At 35.5% G+C, this 21,265-nt stretch overlaps 1 protein-coding gene across 1 annotated transcript in view; it reads left to right on the top strand.

Moving 5' to 3' along the window:
• The first annotated feature begins 1,712 nt into the window (after window positions 1-1,712).
• Window positions 1,713-21,265, top strand: part of LOC150099810 (glycosylated lysosomal membrane protein A-like) — a 101,642-nt gene continuing 82,089 nt past the window's right edge. The window contains exons 1-2 of the mRNA XM_090403909.1: window positions 1,713-2,103; window positions 9,345-9,617. Coding sequence (XP_090260035.1) covers window positions 1,999-2,103; window positions 9,345-9,617 — 378 coding nt within the window. The 5' untranslated portion in view covers window positions 1,713-1,998. The remainder of the gene's footprint in view (window positions 2,104-9,344; window positions 9,618-21,265) is intronic.

Raw genomic sequence — 21,265 nt, forward strand, 5'->3', positions numbered from 1 at the left:
CGGTTCTGAGCCCTGATAAAATTGGGGTTTGGGGGGAAGGAATGGTGAACTATGATGTAAAAATCTTTCCAGGAACACTTTGTGGGCAATGCCAACAGTGTCAGCTAGGGTCGGAAACGACTGAGGGGGAAAAAACCATCATCATCACCTGCATGTCTGGAGTTATGATTAAAGTGTTACAGAGGGTAGGTAGGACCAAGATTTAGAATTGGATTGAGAACAAGAAAATACTCTTTTGTGGCCAGCATCGGTTTCTTAAAAGAAGATCGTTTTAGCAATCTGCTTATTTATTACAATAAGGTGAAAAATGAATTGGATGCATGCACAGTGACATATTTAGATTTTGCCAAGGACTTTGATAAATTGCCACATGACAAGTTGGTAAATATAGTAGAACGGATGGGTCTAAAAAGTAGATTATTGCGCAGGGTTGGACATTGGCCTGTCTGATAAGTATCAGCGAGTTGTTTATGGAGGAGCATATCCCAAATGAGGAACGTTACTAGTTGTGTAGCCAAAAGGTCTGTTTTGGGGATCCATTGCTGTTTAATTTGTATGTAAATTATATTGGGGTGATCTGAATAGTGATATTCAGTCGTTTGCAAATGATGCAAAGTTAGGGAGAACTATCAGTATCAGAGGGAATGCCGTGGCTTTGCAAGAGGACTTGAATGCATTGACTGAATGGATAAATGAGTCAGGTTATCAATTCAATGTTGCGAATGTGAGGTTTGAAATATGGGAAGTAAAGATGTGATGTAAAGTACACAATTGGCAAAATATCTTGGAAGATGTAAAAGAGATGAGAGATATGGGAACGATTGTGGACAAGAACCTAAATTTCTGAGACATGTTGCTAAAATTGTGAGGACAGCACAGCAAATAATGGGAATGATGTGGAGGACACCAACTTGTACAAGGGAGGACATTATGGTTCCCTTGTATAAGGTTTAGATAAGAGTACATATCGATTACTGTACACGGATTTCGTCATCTGGATTTCAAAAAGATGAGGATGTATTGGAAAAGGTCCTGAGACGATTAACTAAGGTGGTTTCTGGTCTCTGGAATGTTGAGTGTGAAGATTGATTTAGAAAATGCAATTTGTAGCACTTAGTTGGACAGGAGGAGAGGGGATATGATCAAGACATATAAGCTATTAAGGACTTATTACCAGATTAATGTGGGGGTGGGTGCATAGAATCGGTGAAGACAGAAAGAGAACAAGAAACAAAGGGTCATCCCTGGAAGCTGTATAAGGAGAGTGTGAGCAAGGGAGCAGAGTTTTTGCATGGAGAGTGGTGAGCGGTTGAAATGCATTGCCCGAGAGTGTGGTGAGTACGGAGACAGTGAACATAATTGTGGCGCAGTATGATAAACTGTGTGTGTAACAGTGGGATTCCCCCCCCATGAGTCTTTTGTCACCATGGAGGTTTAATAATAATAATAATAATAATAATAATAATAATAATAATAATAATAATAATAATAAAACATACAGTCGAGATACACAGTTATGCATTGTTTATATTGTTTGGATAATACTCCCAGTGAGAGTTAATTTTTGCATAAATGCATGATTACAAATGATTCCATATATCATATATGGAGTCATTTGTAATTAATAAGCACACACACAAACACTTGGTTTGTTTTGTTAATTTGTGAGCGACACCTGATGCTATTATAAGCGTGCTGATAAGAATGTGCTTTCACGTGATTATTTTGCTAGTTGTTAAGGGTAGATGATTTATTTTCTGCATGTTTTCATTGTCTGTATTATGATCATTTTTGCTGTAGGCATTCTATCCTTAATTAATATTTCTGACTTAGGAGTTCGATGTAAAATCAAAGAGGTAGTTCATCAAAACAAATCTGGAACCGAAAGTAATAACTGTTTAATTATGTCAGCCTCTGTTACCAATTGTAAATCGTGACACACTGTTTCAAAAGCAAAATATCGAAGTTGATGTACATATATTTTTTTATTCTGTTACGATGACTTCTTTATGTTATGAATACAAATCAGCGGAGCTGGTTTTATTTATATTCCTTTTTGTTGTCTGTGATCTGCTGTTGTCCGCCAATGGATTCAGTCGGGAGGTAATATTATTTTGTCATGATAACATAATTTCCAGTTATTCAAATTGACCCTTGTTATATATATATAAAAAAAGAGTCTTGGGAAACATACTGAAGTTATCAAGACACACACATACATATATATATATATATATATATGTGTGTGTGTATGTATGTTTCAGTCGCAAACTTAATTGTTTGCATACTTGGGATTAGGAGTTAAATAACCAAGCTTATAAAATTACTTGGTAACCTTAATATACAATATCCCCAAGTTAAAAAAATTTATTACATAAATATATATATATATATATGTTTCATAAGGCATTTTGGGTGATGTATGATATGGAGGTGTCTTAGTCCGGAAGGTGATGTCATCTGTGTGGATGTATCTAATTATACAAAAAGTAGCATGAAGCTAAATTCCGTGTAAATTGAGGCACAGGTATCGTGCAAGTGTGAATTGCCATGTAATATAAGCATTTTAATTCGATAATATATTCTTGTTAACTGCTGAAAAGCCAGTGAAATGGGACAACCCCTCCCTCCATTGTTTTTTTTTATGAGAATTCTCATTCATTGAGATATAAAACACGAATTTGAGCATATTATAAACTCATAAAAACAACGTTATAGTATTATATTTATAGCAAGAAAACTTAATGTTTTATTATTATTATTTAACAGTGCGAGTAAAAGATGATTGGTTCATCTTTTACTCTCACTAATAATGCAATCTAGTTTTATGAAACCCAAATTTGGTTGTCATAAGATTGTGCACCTGTCACATCTTTCTGAATTTAACCAGTATCTCTCTCTCTAACAGACACAAATGTAACTTATTTCATTTGCTCACCAATGAAGAACTGTCTAATAAACACAAAGATCTACCAATGTTCCATTACTTTGAGATATTAAAAATATTACAAAGATATCAGTTACCTTGGTTATTGATATATCTTCTGATGCTATTACCAGCTCCAGCAGTCCCAAATCCATAGTCTCCACCCGATAACTTATTTTAGATAGGAAAACTCCCTCCAATCTATGTTCCCCAATAGTTGAGGATTCCCATAATGATTGCTTGATCTGCATTTATTACATCTAGAATTAGAAATGATATACTGCTTTTAGATATTTCTGCAACATTTTTTCCATGTTTTCCAACTGTTTTTCTATGATTTTGTATCCTTTATTCTTAAGATAGCACTCATCAGCTTTTCAAAGCTTGTGAGCACAGTATTTGTTTTTCTTTTTTTTAACGATTATTTAACAACATACTTAAATATATTGTTGAGTGTATTAGCTCCACGGGTATTGATACCATTTGAATGGAAAGACCAGAATTCAAATCCCATCTACGATGCAAAGAACCTTTATCAGGACTTTTCAGCTAAAGGGGAATTAGTCAGTCTTATACAGAGATGTAAGGGTATTCTCTCTCTCTCAAAAACTAGTTTTTCAAAATATTCACACTGGTCAGAAGAACACATGAAATTTGCAGACATGCTGATGGATTGACACTGCCCTTTTACTTGGCCATTACAGGCCATTTAGCCTAATAAGAAAGGGAAGATTAATGATATTAACAATATAGGGAAGGATCTAAGTGGAACAATTCATTTGTTTACTGATGATGCAAAGTTGGGTAGGGCAATAGTGAATGCAGAAGATGTCAAAGTGTTGCAGGATGACTTAGATAGATTGGAGTTCTGGGCTAAGGAGAATGGATGTCAATTTAATGTGACAAAATGTAAGGTTATGCATTTTGGGGTGAAAAGATTAGCAGCAGTATACCATTGGTGGAACTGTACTCCAAGAGATTGATGAGGCCAGGGACTTGGGAGTGTTGATGGATAGGGAGATGAAGTTTAGGGGGCACATTGCAAACGTAGCTAAATCAGCTCATCAACTCACTTGGTTGTTGAAAAATACCTTGACGAGCAGAGACAAGCAAGTTATTGTACCTCTGTACCAAGCCTTGATAAGACCTCATCTCGACTACTGTGCCCAGATTTGGTCACCTCGGTTCCTTCTTGATGGGGAGGAGGTGGAGAGGATCCAGAGACGAATGACTAAGATGATAACAGGTCTATGGAATGAACCATATGAGAACAGGTTGAAGATTTGCGGGTTGCAGAAACTAGTTGATAGGCGGAAAAGGGGAGATATGATTGGGACATTCAAATTGCTAAAGGGATTCTATAGGATTAATTCAGAGGATATTTTTGAGATCAGGATTGGTGGTGGGAGAACTAGGGGACACCTATGGAAGCTGGGCAAGAGTGTGGTTAGCAGGGGTGTTAGAGCTGGGTTCTTTACTTTTAGAGTGGTAAATGAGTGGAATAAGCTGCCAGAGTCTGTTGTGGGTGCTATGACGGTGAACGAGTTCAAGGCAAGGTATGATAGATACTGTGAGAATGTAATGCGTAGTTGTGTGGACATGATGTTTAGGGCCTCCCTCGATGAGTCTAAGGACTCCTGGAGTCGCCCGAAATAATAATAATAAGATGAGATGAAATATTGTATTGGTTCAAGGGAAAGCAACAATAAAGTAACCTTTCCAGTAATATTAAAATATGAATTATAAAAAAATTAAGCAGTTGACTACAATTCATTATCAGTTCTGCTAGAAAGTATGTCATGTTTTAATAACTTTTTTTTTTAATTCATAATAGATTACACTGTATGGGACAGTATTTAAGTATCTGTTGTCAGTTGGTAATGTATCTGGGAGAGTTGTACTGAATTTGTTCATTTATTTCTGTCTCCAATAAATTAATTCAGTGACATTCATTCATTTTGGTTTTGTTGCAGTCCTTGGTGGTGATGCCTTTATATGACAAGTCTGTATCAACTGAAGTGTCAGTAAAATAGTGGAGAGGTAAATATCCAATGATTCGAACATGTCTTTTTGTTGTTTAGCATACACACACACACACACATATGTATATATCTTAAATATGGTCTTCCTATATGATGTGCTGCCATAGAATATTGGGATTGGATCTATTTTCCATAGTTCTATATTGTTAATTATTTTAAAATTCTTTAACTCTAGGATCTCAACATAATTGTTACTGCACAATAACAAGAAGGCATGCATCTGGCTTTAATAATATTTATATACTTTAATGTTTACTACAGCACTATTCTAATACATTGGATAGTAATAGTACCCTTTGGTTGGAAATATTTTTATTTGAATCCTATCTGTCATGTACGCAACAATTATTTTTAAAAACACTCAGACAGAAGAATTAATAATTTATTAATGTAGATATTTCATCCTGAATCTACAGGCTGTCAGTGCAAGATTGAGTACAAATGTGAACATTTGAATGTTATTCTCTTTTATAGATAACACATGGCAAGTGAATAAAAATAAACTAAATTAATGAAATAATTAAAAATAAAAGGAAAAGGTATAAAAAACTAAGAAAGTGCCCCTATTAGCATCATTATTGGTTTAACCTTTGAGGTTAAGCTATTGTGTAGCATGATATTTTGGATGGTGTCTAGTTCTAGTTGGTGATCTGTGGGGTTGGAGCAGACATGTTCTCTGTTAAGGATTTGATGATGTCCATTTTTTGAGGACTGATCTTTTTTGTATGTAATGACCTGTGAAGGTTGGATGAATGGTTTAATGCAATGAAGACCTGTTAGATTCAGGCAAAATATCTGCATTGATAAATTACTAATTCTTGTATCTCCATGTTTCTAATCTTTATTGTATCACATGTGCCATTAAAAACTAATGTAAGGAACCTCTATAAGATATTTTCAGCTTAAGGTAAATCTTGTACAGAGCATGCAGTATTGAATTTTTCTCAGCCATAATTCCATCTACATAGCAGATTATGTTAGAATTTGGGTTACCTACCTAATCAGAACATTTGGTTCATATAAAGCCAAGTTACTTTGCCATGGAAGCCTAGCATGTCTGGAAAATTGCTTTTTATTTTATACAAAGTTGATGAATAAGTTCTGATGATTACAAAATATTGTCCAAAGTCTCATAAATTACTTACAGGAGATCAAAGTACACCTATTAGCATAACTCACATCACATAGTCTTCTAGTGTTCCAAAAGTTCTAATCTTTCATAATCATTTTTGTTAGTGTGATTCAAAAATTATTTTATAAATATAAATATGTAGATCAGCTTTAGGATGACTATATTTAAAAAAAATCAGCTAACGCCTTTTTATTCCCATATATACGGGAGTAGGCGAGGCCATTTAGCCCTATCTAACTTTTGGAGACTGAGTGGGCAGTTCAATCTCCACTGGTACCCAATCAGAGACAGATGGCCCAAGGCTATCACTAATTAAGCGGTACGCAGTGAAGAGAGACGGCTCAAATGTGCCGCCATCTCGTGGTCTCTAACCCTAACACAATATATTTAATGTCTGAAAATAATGTGGGTTCTACGGTCGATTTTCTTGAGTTTACAGGACGAAAAACCCGAGTTTCCGGGAGGAAAAACCTGCTTGCCCATGCCAGAGATCGACTAACTCGGGAACCGGTCGAAAAAAGGCTTAGAAAAATTTCCTCTAGTCGCCGACTAGACTCGAAACCAAGACTTCCTTCATGCGGCCTAGCGCGGTGGTGTGCAAACGCCACATCCACTGAGCTACACAGGCTCTAGGTGATCTGTATTTAATTGGAATTAAAATAATTTTCATTTTAACTCCATTTCATTTTAATTAAAAATAAAATGGAGTTAAAAGTAAAGGTATTGCAGTCAATTCAAAAATCTTTCATTGATTATTATTCTTGCAACAGCTGATGTGTAGATTAGGGGAGTTAGCTTTATGAGAGAATAAGTCATGTTACCTCTTTTACAGTAGCCATTACTTTTGAAATCGTGACTATTGTACAGGGTGACTGAAAAATTATTGCATCTGTATTTTGTGTGCAGTGTTTTAAACCACATTTCCATCTTGCATGCACAGTGGTAGAAGGCAACACATGAAAGGATTCAACCATGCTGAAAAAAAATTGTGCTGTAATGTTCTTAGCTGATGTATGTACGCAGACTATAGTACTACAAGCATACCTGCCATTCATTTGATTTTATGCATTCACACACTTATTGCTAAATGCCTGTTCTTCATTTGCAGTTACTAATGTCTTCACAGTAGAAAACCAACACTAAATTATGCTGGATTATCATAGGAGTATGTGCTAGTTGTGAATTTGCTTTTCTGTGCCATTGCATTGGATAGTGTTATGTTAAGTTGTGTGTGAATGTTTTCTGATCTGTCCGTGATATCTATGGAAAGCACAGTATAGTGGCTTGGTTAATGAACCTCTATTGAAATTCTTCTTAAGTAATTAGTCATTGCTTTAGTGTCCCAAAGCATTGGGATCTATAATTTTCCCTACACATAGTGCCCAAAATTTCTTTTGTTGTTGACATGAAAAATTTCTGCTGTTAGCTTTGTAACTTTACCTCTCAGGATCAGAATGATGTACCCATGAAGCAATATTCCCTGTATCCTTTATTATTATTTATTAATTTCTGACTCTTTAATAATAACTGGTATGGTGCTTAATGAAATTGAAGAGTCCCAACAGTAGTTTTCATTTTTAAATGCTAATTCACAACTGTATTAATGAAATTATTACATTTTTATTATTATTATTATTATTATTATTATTATTATTAAACAAGACCTCATGGAGTCAAAGACTCATCTAGGAGGTCCTTTTATCTCACACACATCTCATCATACCGGGTCTTAAACACATTCAAACTCCTTGCAGACACCACACTCTCAGGCAAGGCATTCCAATCATTCACAACTCTGCACGAAAAAAACCTGCCTCTCACTCCCCTACTCACACCCTCTTTATACAGTTTCCAGGGATGACCTCTGGTTCTCCCCTGATCTCCCACTATTCGCTGTAGAACTTCTCCACCATTGATCCTATAGCAACCCCTTACCAACTTGTAGGTCTCTATCATATCTCCCCTCTTCCTTCTCTCCACTAGTCTCTGCAAATTACATCTTTTCAATCTTTCCTCATACTCGACATTCCAGAGGTCAGAAACTACCTTAGTCAGTCGCCTTTGGACCCTTTCCAACATCTCCTCATCCTTCTGAAAACCAGGTGACCAAATCTGGGCACAATAGTCCATGTGTGGCCTAATCAAAGCCTTATACAATGGAACAAGAATCTCCCTACTTCTACACGTCAGTGTCCTCCTCATCATTCCCAGAAGTCTTTGTGTTGTCTTCACAATTTTGGCGATGTGACCCCTAAATTTTAGATCCTTATCCACTATCACTCCCAGATCTCTTATTTCCTCTACTTCCAACAATATATTCTTACCAAGCATAAATTCTGCATCCCATCTTTGTTTTCCAAATTTTAAAACCTTACATTTTGCAACATTGAACTGTACTATTATATAGAATTTTACTATAGTCATAATAGAAATCAGTCTCCCCAATCAATATTCACTTTTCACATTTATTTTAATGCCTTTCAGCATTAAAATAAATGTTAAAAAAATGAAAATAAATGAAAAAATAAATTTTCACATTTATTTTAATGACTTTTCAGCTCTAAATCATAAAGGTAGCTGTGTTGTGTTATTGTTTGATTTCCTTTGCTGTTGTACACATTACTCTGAAACTAATGGAGCCCAGATTAGAGTATATGAAATGGGTCAGCAGAGATAAATTTTATACATTTTTTATTTAGTTCTTTAAGGTGTTACCTTAAAAGTAATATAAAGTATTTTTAAAAACTAATTTGACAGTATTGCACTGTCAAGTCTCAGAATTTATTAGAATTCTATTTTCTGATAAGCAGATCATTTTAATTAAAGGTTTATTTTTATTATGTTAGAAAGTATGCTAAAAAATTATTATTTACAGGTGTGAAAGTTGATCACTTTTTTTTCCCCTCACTGATTGGACATTTGGTGTTTGATCATGCACTAGTTCTACCAAATTATGAATCTTCAGGTTGCTGGATCCCAGATTCTCTTTTCTCCAGACATAATTCATTCATTTCTTTTCATTTACATATTTCATCAAAATTCAGAATTAGTGTCCAAAAAAAAAATGCATAGGCATAAAAATCTCTTTGATTTTTCTAGGTATTTTTTTTATCTCTAATGATAATATATTGCATTGCGATTTTTTTTTCAATTTTGTTACTACTACTTTAAATTTCATTGAAGTGCTTGTACCATCATGAAACTAATTTTTGATATTGCATTTTAATGGTATATTTACTTGCAGTTGAATGTAACAGTCAATCCAGGATGCAATATTTCAGAATGCAGCGAAAAGGAGAATCCATCTTCCAATCTTTTGTACATAAAAGCCACTGGTAGTCAAGACACTCTACATTATTTATGGAGTACAATAGAAGCTCCTTGTTTAATCATTGTACAAACACCAGTTGATGCACAACTGAATGTTCATTGGGTTCTCTCAGGTGACATTGTGAGGCCAGATAATATAACATTTACAAAAGAAACTATATATGCATTTGCAGTAATCCTTAATCAGGTAAATATGGATTTATAAGTAGTTCACTTAGATATAGAGGTTTTATTATATTACACTCCATTAATAGTAATGATTACATTTGTAAAGTTGGTAATTTATGTATTCTTGATAATTTTTGTCAGTATGTAATAAAAAAAAAAAAAATTTTTTTTATACCATACATATAGTTCTGTTATATAACTCAGAATGGTTATAAACTGTTATATGACATATAAGAACTTTTTCTCTATTTCAGTTGAGTTTTATATATCATTCTCCAAGTAATTGAGAGCAATTCAGCTTTTGCTAGAGAGAGAGTATTCAGTAGATTGTTACAGAACATTCCAATTTCAAACCATTCATTAAGAATTATAAACACGTTAACGCGAGTATTTTAATGTTTGCCAAATATTTCAGTCTGAAACTAACAGACTATCCTCAGTGGCTTGATAGGAACGGTTTTTACAAGGTGGAATACAAACAATTGATCATTCAAAAGCAAAACGAGCCACGTGATGTTACATTCCTAAGTATTAAAGAAGGGTAAATTTCATCAGAGTGATGAATAAATTATAGGTATTAATTCACCATTTCATATACCAATCTTAATTTATAAATTCAATTAAAGATAACATTAGACTAATGTAAGAATTAAATGTATCAATTGAGGGGGGGAAAATTTAGTTTGTTATCCGGATTAAACTTTCCCATATTTTTAACAAGGATATACAATCATTTCGATTCAAGTTAGGGCGTTGAGTAAAGTCTCAGCACTCTCTTTGAATAGGCATTCAAATTTATTCATCACTCTGATGAAATTTACCTCTCTTTAATGCTTAGCAATGTAACATCACATGGCTCATTTTACTTTTGAATGATCAATTGTTTGTATTCCACCTTGTAAAAACTGTTCCTATCAAGCTACTGAGGATAGTCTGTTAGTTTCAGACCGAAATATTTGGCAAACATTAAAATATTCTTGTGTTAACGTGTCTATAATTCTTAATTTAATGTCACAAGTGTCTCTCAAGAATAGAATTCAAACCATTCATATTCCATAAATAATCAGATTCTTTCATTCAGTTATACAGCTGTTGATTATGCAGTAAGTTCCATGTCTTGAAATATTTTTAGTAACTCTTGCACTCTCTCCATCATCAGTAATCCAAACTCAGATGAATTTGGATTACATGAATAAAATCTATCAAAGGAATTTCAGCACTATCACCATCTAGTGTATGCTATCTAGCTTCACATCATAAATAGCCACAATTCTTTGAAATTGATTAACATTCTCAGCCTCATGGCTCTAAACTTAAGTTCTCAATCTGCTAGTATTTAGTGAAACCTGTGGGGTATCCATAACTACTATAGAATAACATGTATACCACAGTAAATAACTATGTAAATATTTCGTCTTATGCTTAAATTGGAATCCATCTATGTATATGGTAGCATGTTCATGAATTAAAACTACTTGGCTGAAATTAAAATGAATTAAATTAAAATATAACAGATAAATTATTCAATACAATTGAGGATAACAATTTCTCAAACTTTTGGAATAGTGAGATAGTCGTTCCGATTAAGATTAGGTCTATGAAGTAAGTAAGGCTTCAGTACTTTCTTTATATAAATGTTCATATGTATATGGATCTATGTGGTTAGCGTTTTCAATTCCATGTTGTGCATGGCCAGATTTGTGAGGTTTGATGAGACAGGTGTGGTCTTGATGTTCAGAGATACATTTGTTTATTGATCTTCCTGTTTGTCCACAGTAAGACAAGTTACACAAACATGGTGCTTCTGCGTATATGCCAGGTAGCATCATGTGTACTATAGTTACAACTTGATAGAATAATAAATTGTATGATAACCACAGTAATTAACTTTAATGAAATGAAAGTACAAATATTTCGTACTGAAAATAATAGTACATCATCAGTGTGTAGAAACAAGCAATCAAAGGAACCAGATTACAAAATACACACAGCAGTTGGTGGTCTGATGCTGAAACTAGTATATTAGCTAAAGGCCATGACTTTGCTGTGGTACCAAAATGCATCCCATATCTTGAATTTTTGTATAACATTGAACTCAATCCATCAGGACTTTCCAGCAAAGATGCTAATAAACTATGCTTTGAAGTTGCTGCTTCACTTTTTAAAAGCAAATTACCTCAATGTAATTTATTGAGTGCTGAAACCCGGGCACTAGTTTCATTAAAAAAAAGCAATATATCTGTTTCAAAAGCAGATAAACGAAAAGCGGTAATTGTAAAGGATAAGGCTGACTATGAGAGAAAAATAGGCTGCCTTTTACAAGATGCCCCCACCTATCAAGAAATTAATTATAACCCTACAAAATGCAAATTAAACAATTAAATAAACTGTTTGATGAAGTTGTTAGCTGGGATCAAAATACTGTGGACAAGTTGCACACTCGTTTTGGAAGAACTCCTCTTTTATATGGCCTCCCAACAGTTCACAAAGAAGGTTATCCAGTAAGACTCATCATGAATTATGTTGACTTTACCACCTATAGATTTTATATATATATATATATATAAATTTCTGTCATGTTTATTAACTGCCCACACTGGACAATCCAGATCATTCATTAAGAATTCCACACATTTTCTTCAGAAAATCAAGGATATTCAAATACAAGAGTCCGATTTTTTAGTCAGCTTTGACATTGTTTCCCTCTTTATCGACATTCCATTATCTGACACTGTTAATTTACTATATGATGATTACTCTCCTGATATTGTAAAGAATTTTTAATTTGTTATGCAATCAGGATATTTCAGGTGGAAAAACAAGATCTGGAAGCAAGTTGAAGGTACTGCCATGGGTAGCCCTCTGTCTCCACCTTTGGCAAACTGTTTTTTGAACCATCTAGAAGATACTTTGTTCTCATCCATTCATCCCCAATCCTCTCATTGGTTTCGTTATGTTGATGATGTCTTTGCTGTTTGGCCTCATTCTGAAAATGAACTTACCACTTTCCTGCAACAGATCGATAGCCTTCACCCACGCATTCAGTTCACAATGGAAAAGGAAAAGGCTGGTAGTTTACCATTCTTGGACATCCGCCTTACACGAGCACAGCCTCCAGTAATTTATCAACTGGTGTTTATCAAAAACCTACCTTTACTGGCAGATACATTCATCAAAAGCCTGCTCATCACACCTCTCAAAAAATTGATGTTATCAAGTCTTTAATTAATAGAGCACATAAGGTGTGGCTCCTCTCCCTCAAGCTTACAAGAAATTCTCACTATGACAACATTAATGGAATTTAATGGTTACAACCCTAATCATATCCAGCAGATAATTGACTCCTATGTTCAAACACCTCAAGATTCTTCAACAGACTGCAGGGTTCCAATCCCTTACATTTCTATCATCTTGGAACCGATTGGTAGAATTTTTGAAGAAGTATCATCTTGTTCCCACATATTTTCTGATCAACAAAATTTCTCATCTGTTGCCATCTACAAAAGACAAACTGGCACCGCTATCATTAGCTGGCATTTACCAGATACCATATGTGAATGTAATCTAACATACTTTGAAAAGACAGGCCGTTCTGTAGAAAAAAGAATTAATGAACATCAATATTATATCGAATACATGAAACCTCAAAAATCTGGTCTGGCACAACATAGTATTGGCACTAAACACAGTATCCAGTGGGATAAAGCTCATCTTCTCCATAGATGCAGGTTTAAATATGAATGCCTTTTCAAAGAAAGTTGCAAAGCCCTTTTGCATTGGCCAAACTGAATTGGAACAATTGTCTCTCTCTTATCTTATGTAACCATCAAAATAGTTTTTTTTAATAATATTTTTAATAATATTATTTATTAATACTAATTTCTAGCATGCAGCAACAATATTTAATTGGTAAACCACTGACTGCTGTATGTATTTTGTAATCTGGTTCCTTTGATTGCTTGTTTCTGCACACTGATGATGTACTGTTATTTTCAGTACGAAATATCTGTACTTTCATTTCATTAAAGTTAATTACTGTGGTTATCGTGTAATTTATTATTTATAGTCATGCCACAGGTACCTATAAAGATTAAACTTGATAGAATTTCATGCTGTCTGGGCATCATCTAATTAAACAAAGCCCCTTTTGTTTTCATCATGAAACCTGAGCGAATGGTTAGTTAACTACTGGAACAAACCCCAACTCAGTTTCAAAGTTCAAGATTCACGCCATTAACATAAAAGAAATGGATCTAGCAGACCAGATCCACATAATAGATCTTATAAAACAAAGATGAAAAAAAAAAAAGTGACATTATTTTAAGCAACAAATTCAAGATATTACATTCGAGTGCTAATGATCAGGAAAAAGGAATAGTTGCTGTAGTATTCAACACTAAATATGAGGATTATTATTATTACGGGCAACTCCAAGGAGTCCTTAGACTCATCAAGGGAAGGCCCTAAACATCATGTCAAGAACTATTCAGCATTCGCACAGTATCTCTCATACTTGCTTTGAACTCATTCACAGTCATGGTATCCACAACAGACTCTGGCAGCTTATTCCACTCATTCACCACTCTCCAAGTAAAAATCCTAGTTCTAACACCCTTGCTAACCACACTCTTGCTCAGTTTCCATGGATGGCCCCCTAGTTCTCCCACCACCAGGCTTGTTCTGAAAAATTTCCTCTAAATTAATCTTGTAAAAACCCCTCGGTAATTTGAATGTCTCAATCATATCACCTCCTTTTCTACCTATCAACCAATTTCTGTATCCCACAAGTCTTCAACCTTTTCTCGTAAGGTTTATTCCATAGACCAACTACCATCTTGGTCGCTCGTCTCTGGATCCTCTGTATGTCCTTCTCATCACCAAGGAACCCTTGTGCCCAGATCTTGAATAGTAGGCAATATCCAAGTAGTGATGTGGGTAAATATCAGAATGATTGGACAATAAGACTTATTTGTGCCTTTGGTCCAACATAATTCTATTAAGAAAGAAGTGGAAGAATTTTTCAAGTCATGGGATAAGGCACTGATGTAGAAAAAAATAATCCTTGTTGGAGGTCAAAACAGCAGAATAGGAAATAAATACTAGACAAAGAGAAATGTGTTGGAGAAAATATCTGCTTGACTTCTGTTCAGGACTCAGATTAGTCATTGCAAACACTGTGCTCCATTATAAAGGTGTCTCCAAATTTACATGGAGAGATGATACAAGAAATAGCCTCATTTTCCTTGTTATTGTGGAACTTGATGTTCTTATGCTCTTTCAAGACAAGAGTATATAGATTTGAAATAGGAAATGATCATCATTTAGTGTTGAGTAGGATAAAACTGAATATCATATTGAAAAATCTGAAATGGAAAGTTTTAAAAAGAATAAAAGTTGAGCAGCTTTCAGAACTGCAGACTCAAATACTCAAACATTATGAAGAGTGACTTCAAGGGAGTTAGGGAAGGCCACATATCACATGCACCAGCTGTCATATCTTTTCAAGAAAAGATATGACATGAATATGAAATGAATATGCATGAATATGAAATATATTCATTCACTCTGGATTAGGGATAGATGTTGGAAATTTTTTTCCACTTGGTTAGACTATAAATTATATATTTAGTGTAATCCTTTATCCAAGTTTAAGCAAACAAAGTTTGCTTCTGAAGTATCTTCAGGACTGGGGCAACTCATGGCAAAGGTGGACTGAGTTCTCATCACTTTTTGTAGTATCCCATAATGCAAAGCACATCTCATTGTGGACATGTATAATGTTATGCATTATGGGAAGGGTCACTACCCAGACTTTGCAAGTGTAAGTTTGCTTACACTTGGATAAAGGATTAAACTAAATATATAATTTATAGTCTAACCAAGTGGGGAAAAACTTCCAACATCTTTCCAGAGTAATTTAATAATAAGGTGTGACACCTTTTGGCAACTGGCATATGGAAATATGACTTCTGCATTGCTTCAACCTTGGTATCACCTCTGGGTCTGGCTCCCACTGAAGAGACAATAAAGGTCGAAACTGGTCTGAGTAGTGACCCTTCTCATAATGCATAGCATTATACATGTCCGCAAAGAGATGTGCTTTGCATTATGGGATACTATGGAAAGTGAAGAGAACTCAGTCCACCTTTGCCACAAGTTGCCCCAGTTCTGAAGATACTTCAGGCACAAATTTTGTTTGCTTACACTTGGATAAAGGATTAAATTAAATATATAATTCATTCACTCTACCTGCCCACACCACCTCCAAAAGTTCTGCACCACTATATGAAGAGAAAATTTACCTTTCACCCCTTTCTTGACTGTATTCATTCTCAACTTCCATGGATGTTCTCACATACTCTCCCTACCCTCTATAAAATTAAAAATTCCATCAAGTGGTATCCTATATGACCTTTTCAGAAGTTGGTAAGTCTCAATCATGTCACATCTCTCTCTCGTTTGCTAGTATCTGCAGGCCACAACTTCTCAATCTGTATTCCACAATCCTGATGTTATCTTTAATGCTCTCCTTTGCACTCTTTCCACTGTATCAGCATCACCACAGAAACAAGAAGACCAGACCTGCACATAATAGTCCAAGTAAGGTTGTATCATTTCTTGTAAAGATTCAGAATGACTTCTTTATCCTATGTCATGGTTCATTTTCACCATTGCAGTTATCCTCTGAGATTTATTTGCAGTCTTTGCTACATGGCTTTTAGAAGATATGAAGTTGAAGTTCAAAACTACAAGATACTAAGCCATGTTAGTTTCTTCTATCATAATGATGAGTCATGAGTCTTATGATTCCATGGAGGTCCAGAATAATAATAATCATAATCCTGCCAATTCTTCTAGCATAATGTTGCCAATATATGACATTGAATATCTCATTATGCCAAAGTTCATAACTGTTTGTATACTAACATTAAACTGATAGCCATTTTCACATGCCCACAATTCTAGCCTATTCAAATCATTCTTTAACTACTGCATGTTGGTTGCATTCCTGATTATACTGCCTATCTCACATCATCAGCAAATAACTGTCACTTGTCAAATCATTCCCAATGTCATTAATATAAAGATTGAATAACAGTGGACCAAGAACTGATCCCTGTCATACACCACTGGTCCCTTAAATCTAGCAGACTCGCATACACCACTTTTTATACACTGCTTGGAAAGAAGTCACCAGAAACCCCCATGGACAAGGGGCATTGTGCCATGTAACAAGTCACGTGCTTGACACCTGTATAAATTGGAGGAATATGATGCTCCCAAGTCAGTGCAACTGTGCCTGGATACTGATGGACTTTGATGGCTGTGAGAAGGATACTGATGGACTTTGAAATAGGCATTGTGATAGGATGCCATGTTTCATGCTTATCTGTGTGGCAAATTGTTAACAAATTGGGCCATCCCAGGTCAACAGTCAGTGATAGCATTCTGAGAAGGAAGCTCAGAGAGTCAACTGCAAGTGCTACCCAGAGTAGATGACTTACCACACTCAGGCTTCATAGCACCCTATGGTCACATTCTGTGACCATAGGGTGCTATGAAAAACGATATATGTAGAAACCACCATTCATTAGCTGACACATTGTATGCGGAGTTTCAGGCATTGACTGGAACATGAATCTGCATAAAAACATTCAGAACAGAGGCTCACAACATGGGTTTCCATGGTATGGCTGCAATATGCAAGCTCCACATTACCTAAACCAACATGCAGCATCGTCTTCGGTGGTGCAAAGAGCATGTACATGGGGAATGTGGAAGCTTGGAAAGCTGTGTTATGGAGCGACGAATCACATTGCACCTTCTATTGAGCATATGGACTGGTGTGGATGTGGCAGATGCCTGATGAATGTCTCTTACCATTATACATAATCCCAACTATGAAATTCAGGATCTGGTGGTGTGATGGTAAGGTCATGTTTTGGCCTCAGACCTTTGTTCATGGTGTCAAGCACTGAACTACAAGAAGTAGCTTAACATTCTGGACAGTGCAATGCAATGCTTCCCACTTTGTGGCATTTCTACAGAACTGACCATTCTCTTTCAGCAAGACAATGTAATGTGTCATAAGGCTGCTGCTTTAACCACGTGTTTTGTGGACATGAATGTCCCCACACTTGACTGGTCTCCACAGAGCCCTGATTTCAACCCTGAAATGTCTGTATAGGATGAACTGGAGCATCAGGTGAAGTACAGGATCGTCTCCCTCACAACAGTTAAGACCTCATTACGTGCCTACAAGAAGAATGATTCTAAATTCCCATTGATTGCTATCATACACGGTTTGTTATCCATGCTAATATCTTATAATCCAATCCCATATTTTCCAATTTATATAATGGTCTTCTCCACTGTATCCGGTCAAAAGCCTTAACAGCATCCAAAAGTATTATGGTGAATTCATTCTCTTTGTCTAACTCAATGATAACATTGTTATAAAACACAATGAAGTTGTTCAAACGTGACTTTTCCTTAGTCAATTCATTTCTGTATGCATGCTCTTACTAACTTTTCCAAAATCTTGCCTACCACTCCAGAGATAATGATAGGTCAATATCTAGACACATCAGTCTTTTCACAACCCTTATGCAGTACAATTATCATACATACTTTACACTCCTGTGGAATCTTCTTTGTGCTGTGACTCAAATTGCATAGCCTAGTCAAAGAAACAGCCAGTTCATCTTGAACACTTGTTTAGCATGATGATAGCCTGTTGCCCTATTGCCAAATTCTTTAGTTGATTCAACAGCTCTGTTGTCTCCTCGTACAGTTGATAGCCTTTAGCAAAATGGTACTCAGTTGAATAATCTCTTCAACTTTCACCTGCAAATCATCTGCATTTATTCATTATTCTTTCACAGTCATTGCTTTTCTTATTTGCAGCATAATAGTAGAATTCCTTTGAGTTGTCTTTAGCTTGTAGAGCTTTTTATACTCAGGCTTAACTTTCTGTACCACAGTTCTACTCTTCTGGCCTGTACCTTATAATTTTTGTAACTGACAGCATCCTTATATGCATGGTATTCCTTTCATATCATCTTTTTCTTAAGAATCTCTTGCTCAATAAGATTGCACATATATTTGATTCCTACCTTATTTATTCTTCAAACTCTAGGCACATATTCAGATATTAGATATTTAAGTATTTTTTAAATGCTTCCCATGTGCAGCAATATCCTACCAATCTAGCAACTGATACCATGGAACAGTACCTAGCATGCTCCTCAGTTGGTCTTAATTACCTACTCTATAGTTCAGCATGTAATCTTTTCTGGATGGAACATTATAAACTTAGTCACTTCCCAAGTCAGTACAGCACGATCACTGTTGCAACTGGAGACAGAACTGTCATATCTTTAACTGAAATCACTCCCCCCCACACACACACACACACGCACACAACAATAATATTGAACACTCTTTAATCTTATTTCTTTTGGTACAATCTGCTTGAGGAAGAAGTTATTTTGTAACAGGTCAATAAATTAGCCGGTCTGGTTGGCCGAGTGGTTAGCGTATCTGCTCTTCAGTCAAAAGGCTGCGGGTTCAAATACCGCCATTGGCATGGATGTTTGTGTTTGTCTGCGAAAATACTAGTGATGGTGGTTGATGGTAGATGGTGTTGGTGTAAATGATGAAAGTAATGGCTGTTGATGGAGACGAAGAATTGTAGGGTAGATGCCCTCCCTTGATGAGTTTGGACTCCCTAGAGGTGTCATATAATAATAAATTTGGGTTCATTCTCATGAGCTTTTCACAGCTACTCAATCAGTGTTCAGATAAATTAGTCTCCCATGATTACTCATTTCGCATCGATCATTTTTATTTGGAGTTTCTGATATTCTTCTTGGCATTTGGGTACAAACATAAGTTACCTGCTTGCTTTTTTATATATTTACTTGTGTTGTCTGTGAACAACTTGCAGATCTCTCTCTTATCTAATGCCTTACTTCTGAAGACATCCTTGCACATGCTTAATAATTCCAAATTAGACAAACACATGGTCATTCTTTCCTCATAATCATGATAGGAATGTGCATTATCATTTCATGATAATGCAATGATAATCATATTCTAGTTTCCCTGACTCTCATGCCAAGTAGTAATTTCTGTAGAGTAGGCTATCCCTGTTATATAAATCCATCCCTCAAATTCGTTCCACACATCCAAAAATTTGCATCCATTTCTTCTATAAATCCATCTCTCAAATTCGTTCCACACATCCAAAAATTTGCATCCATTTCTTCTAGACACAGCCTACACATTAAATTATTTGCCATCATATTCATTCTTAATTCATTTCTATCATACCTAGGTCATACTAATGATTGTCATTTTCTCACTCTTCGCTCTCGCTTCTTTCAACAATCCTTTCATATTCTCTCATACTGAACTTTTCTTGAATTTTCTTGAAACATTATTCAAGAAAAAATTAAATTTGAAAACACAAACCAAACCTTGGGGATTTCAGTGGCAGAATGGTGAAGAAAACATTGATTCATTCATCGATAGATATATGTGGTCAGGTGATCTACAAGGATAGAAAAATCAGAGCTCAGTGGAGGACTAAGGAAGTTAAAAGTGGCAGTTAAGGGGGAAAAAAGATGAAACCTTTTTTTTTTCCTGTTGTTATATATAGGGTGATTATGATAAAAGCTCACATTTTGAAAGACTGTAACTGGATAACTACTCATCACAATGATTTAATATTTAACCTGATCATGTGTGTGGCAATGGAATTTTATTTTGCACAAAAACCAACATTAGTTCTAAAAGTTGCCACTAGGGCAATATATTGCACTGCAATGCATGTAAATTATGTATGATACTCCTGGGATGCAGTGAAACGCTGTGACTGTACCATTTATGCAAATGAAAAATCTTCAAAAGAAGTTCATGGCCAGCAATATGCATCTCTTTTAGCCAATCAGGTGATTCCAACACTTCAACAACCTTGCTGCCTGGATTCAACAATTTTTGCAGGATGGTTCCTCTCCTCACATTGCCAGCCCTGTCAAGTGGTTCCTTCGGGCACATTTTACCAAGGGCCAGCTCATCCATTGCCATTTTCGTACAGCACGGCCAGCGTACTTGCCAAATCTGAAAACCCCTGTGACTTTGGCTATGGGAACATCTCAAATCCCTTCTGTTGTGGCCACATAGCCAACTTAGTGGACCTCAAGACCAGTATTACATGCCATATCCACAATATTTAGAGTGAAACTCTACATTCTGTGGTTGAGCATGCCATTTTGCAATTTCAGCATGTTTCCAACAACAGAGGACAGCATAACAAACATGATGTTGTGTTACCACACAACATGCCATGTGTACCCTACATTTTGTGATGTATTCCAGTGCCATGTATTGCCCTAGTGACAACTTTTAGAACTAATGTTGTTTTTTGTGCAAAATAAAATTCCATTGCCTCAGACATGTTAAATATTAAATCGTTTCTCTGAGTAGTTACCAGTTACATCATCAAATTCCTGACATGCATCCTCAAGGGATGTACAAGATATGATAGTACTACATAAAAAACTTGCATCGTTTCTAACTTTCTATCTACAATTTTTCTCCAAATCAATCTGTTACCTGTCAAGACTCCAACATTATCAGATCTTATTTTTGTCTTTTAAGGCA

This window comes from Typopeltis vanoorti, chromosome 14, assembly GCF_054136105.1.
Source record: "Typopeltis vanoorti isolate ZY-2024b chromosome 14, IOZ_Tvanoo_1.0, whole genome shotgun sequence".
Taxonomy (NCBI): domain Eukaryota; kingdom Metazoa; phylum Arthropoda; class Arachnida; order Uropygi; family Thelyphonidae; genus Typopeltis; species Typopeltis vanoorti.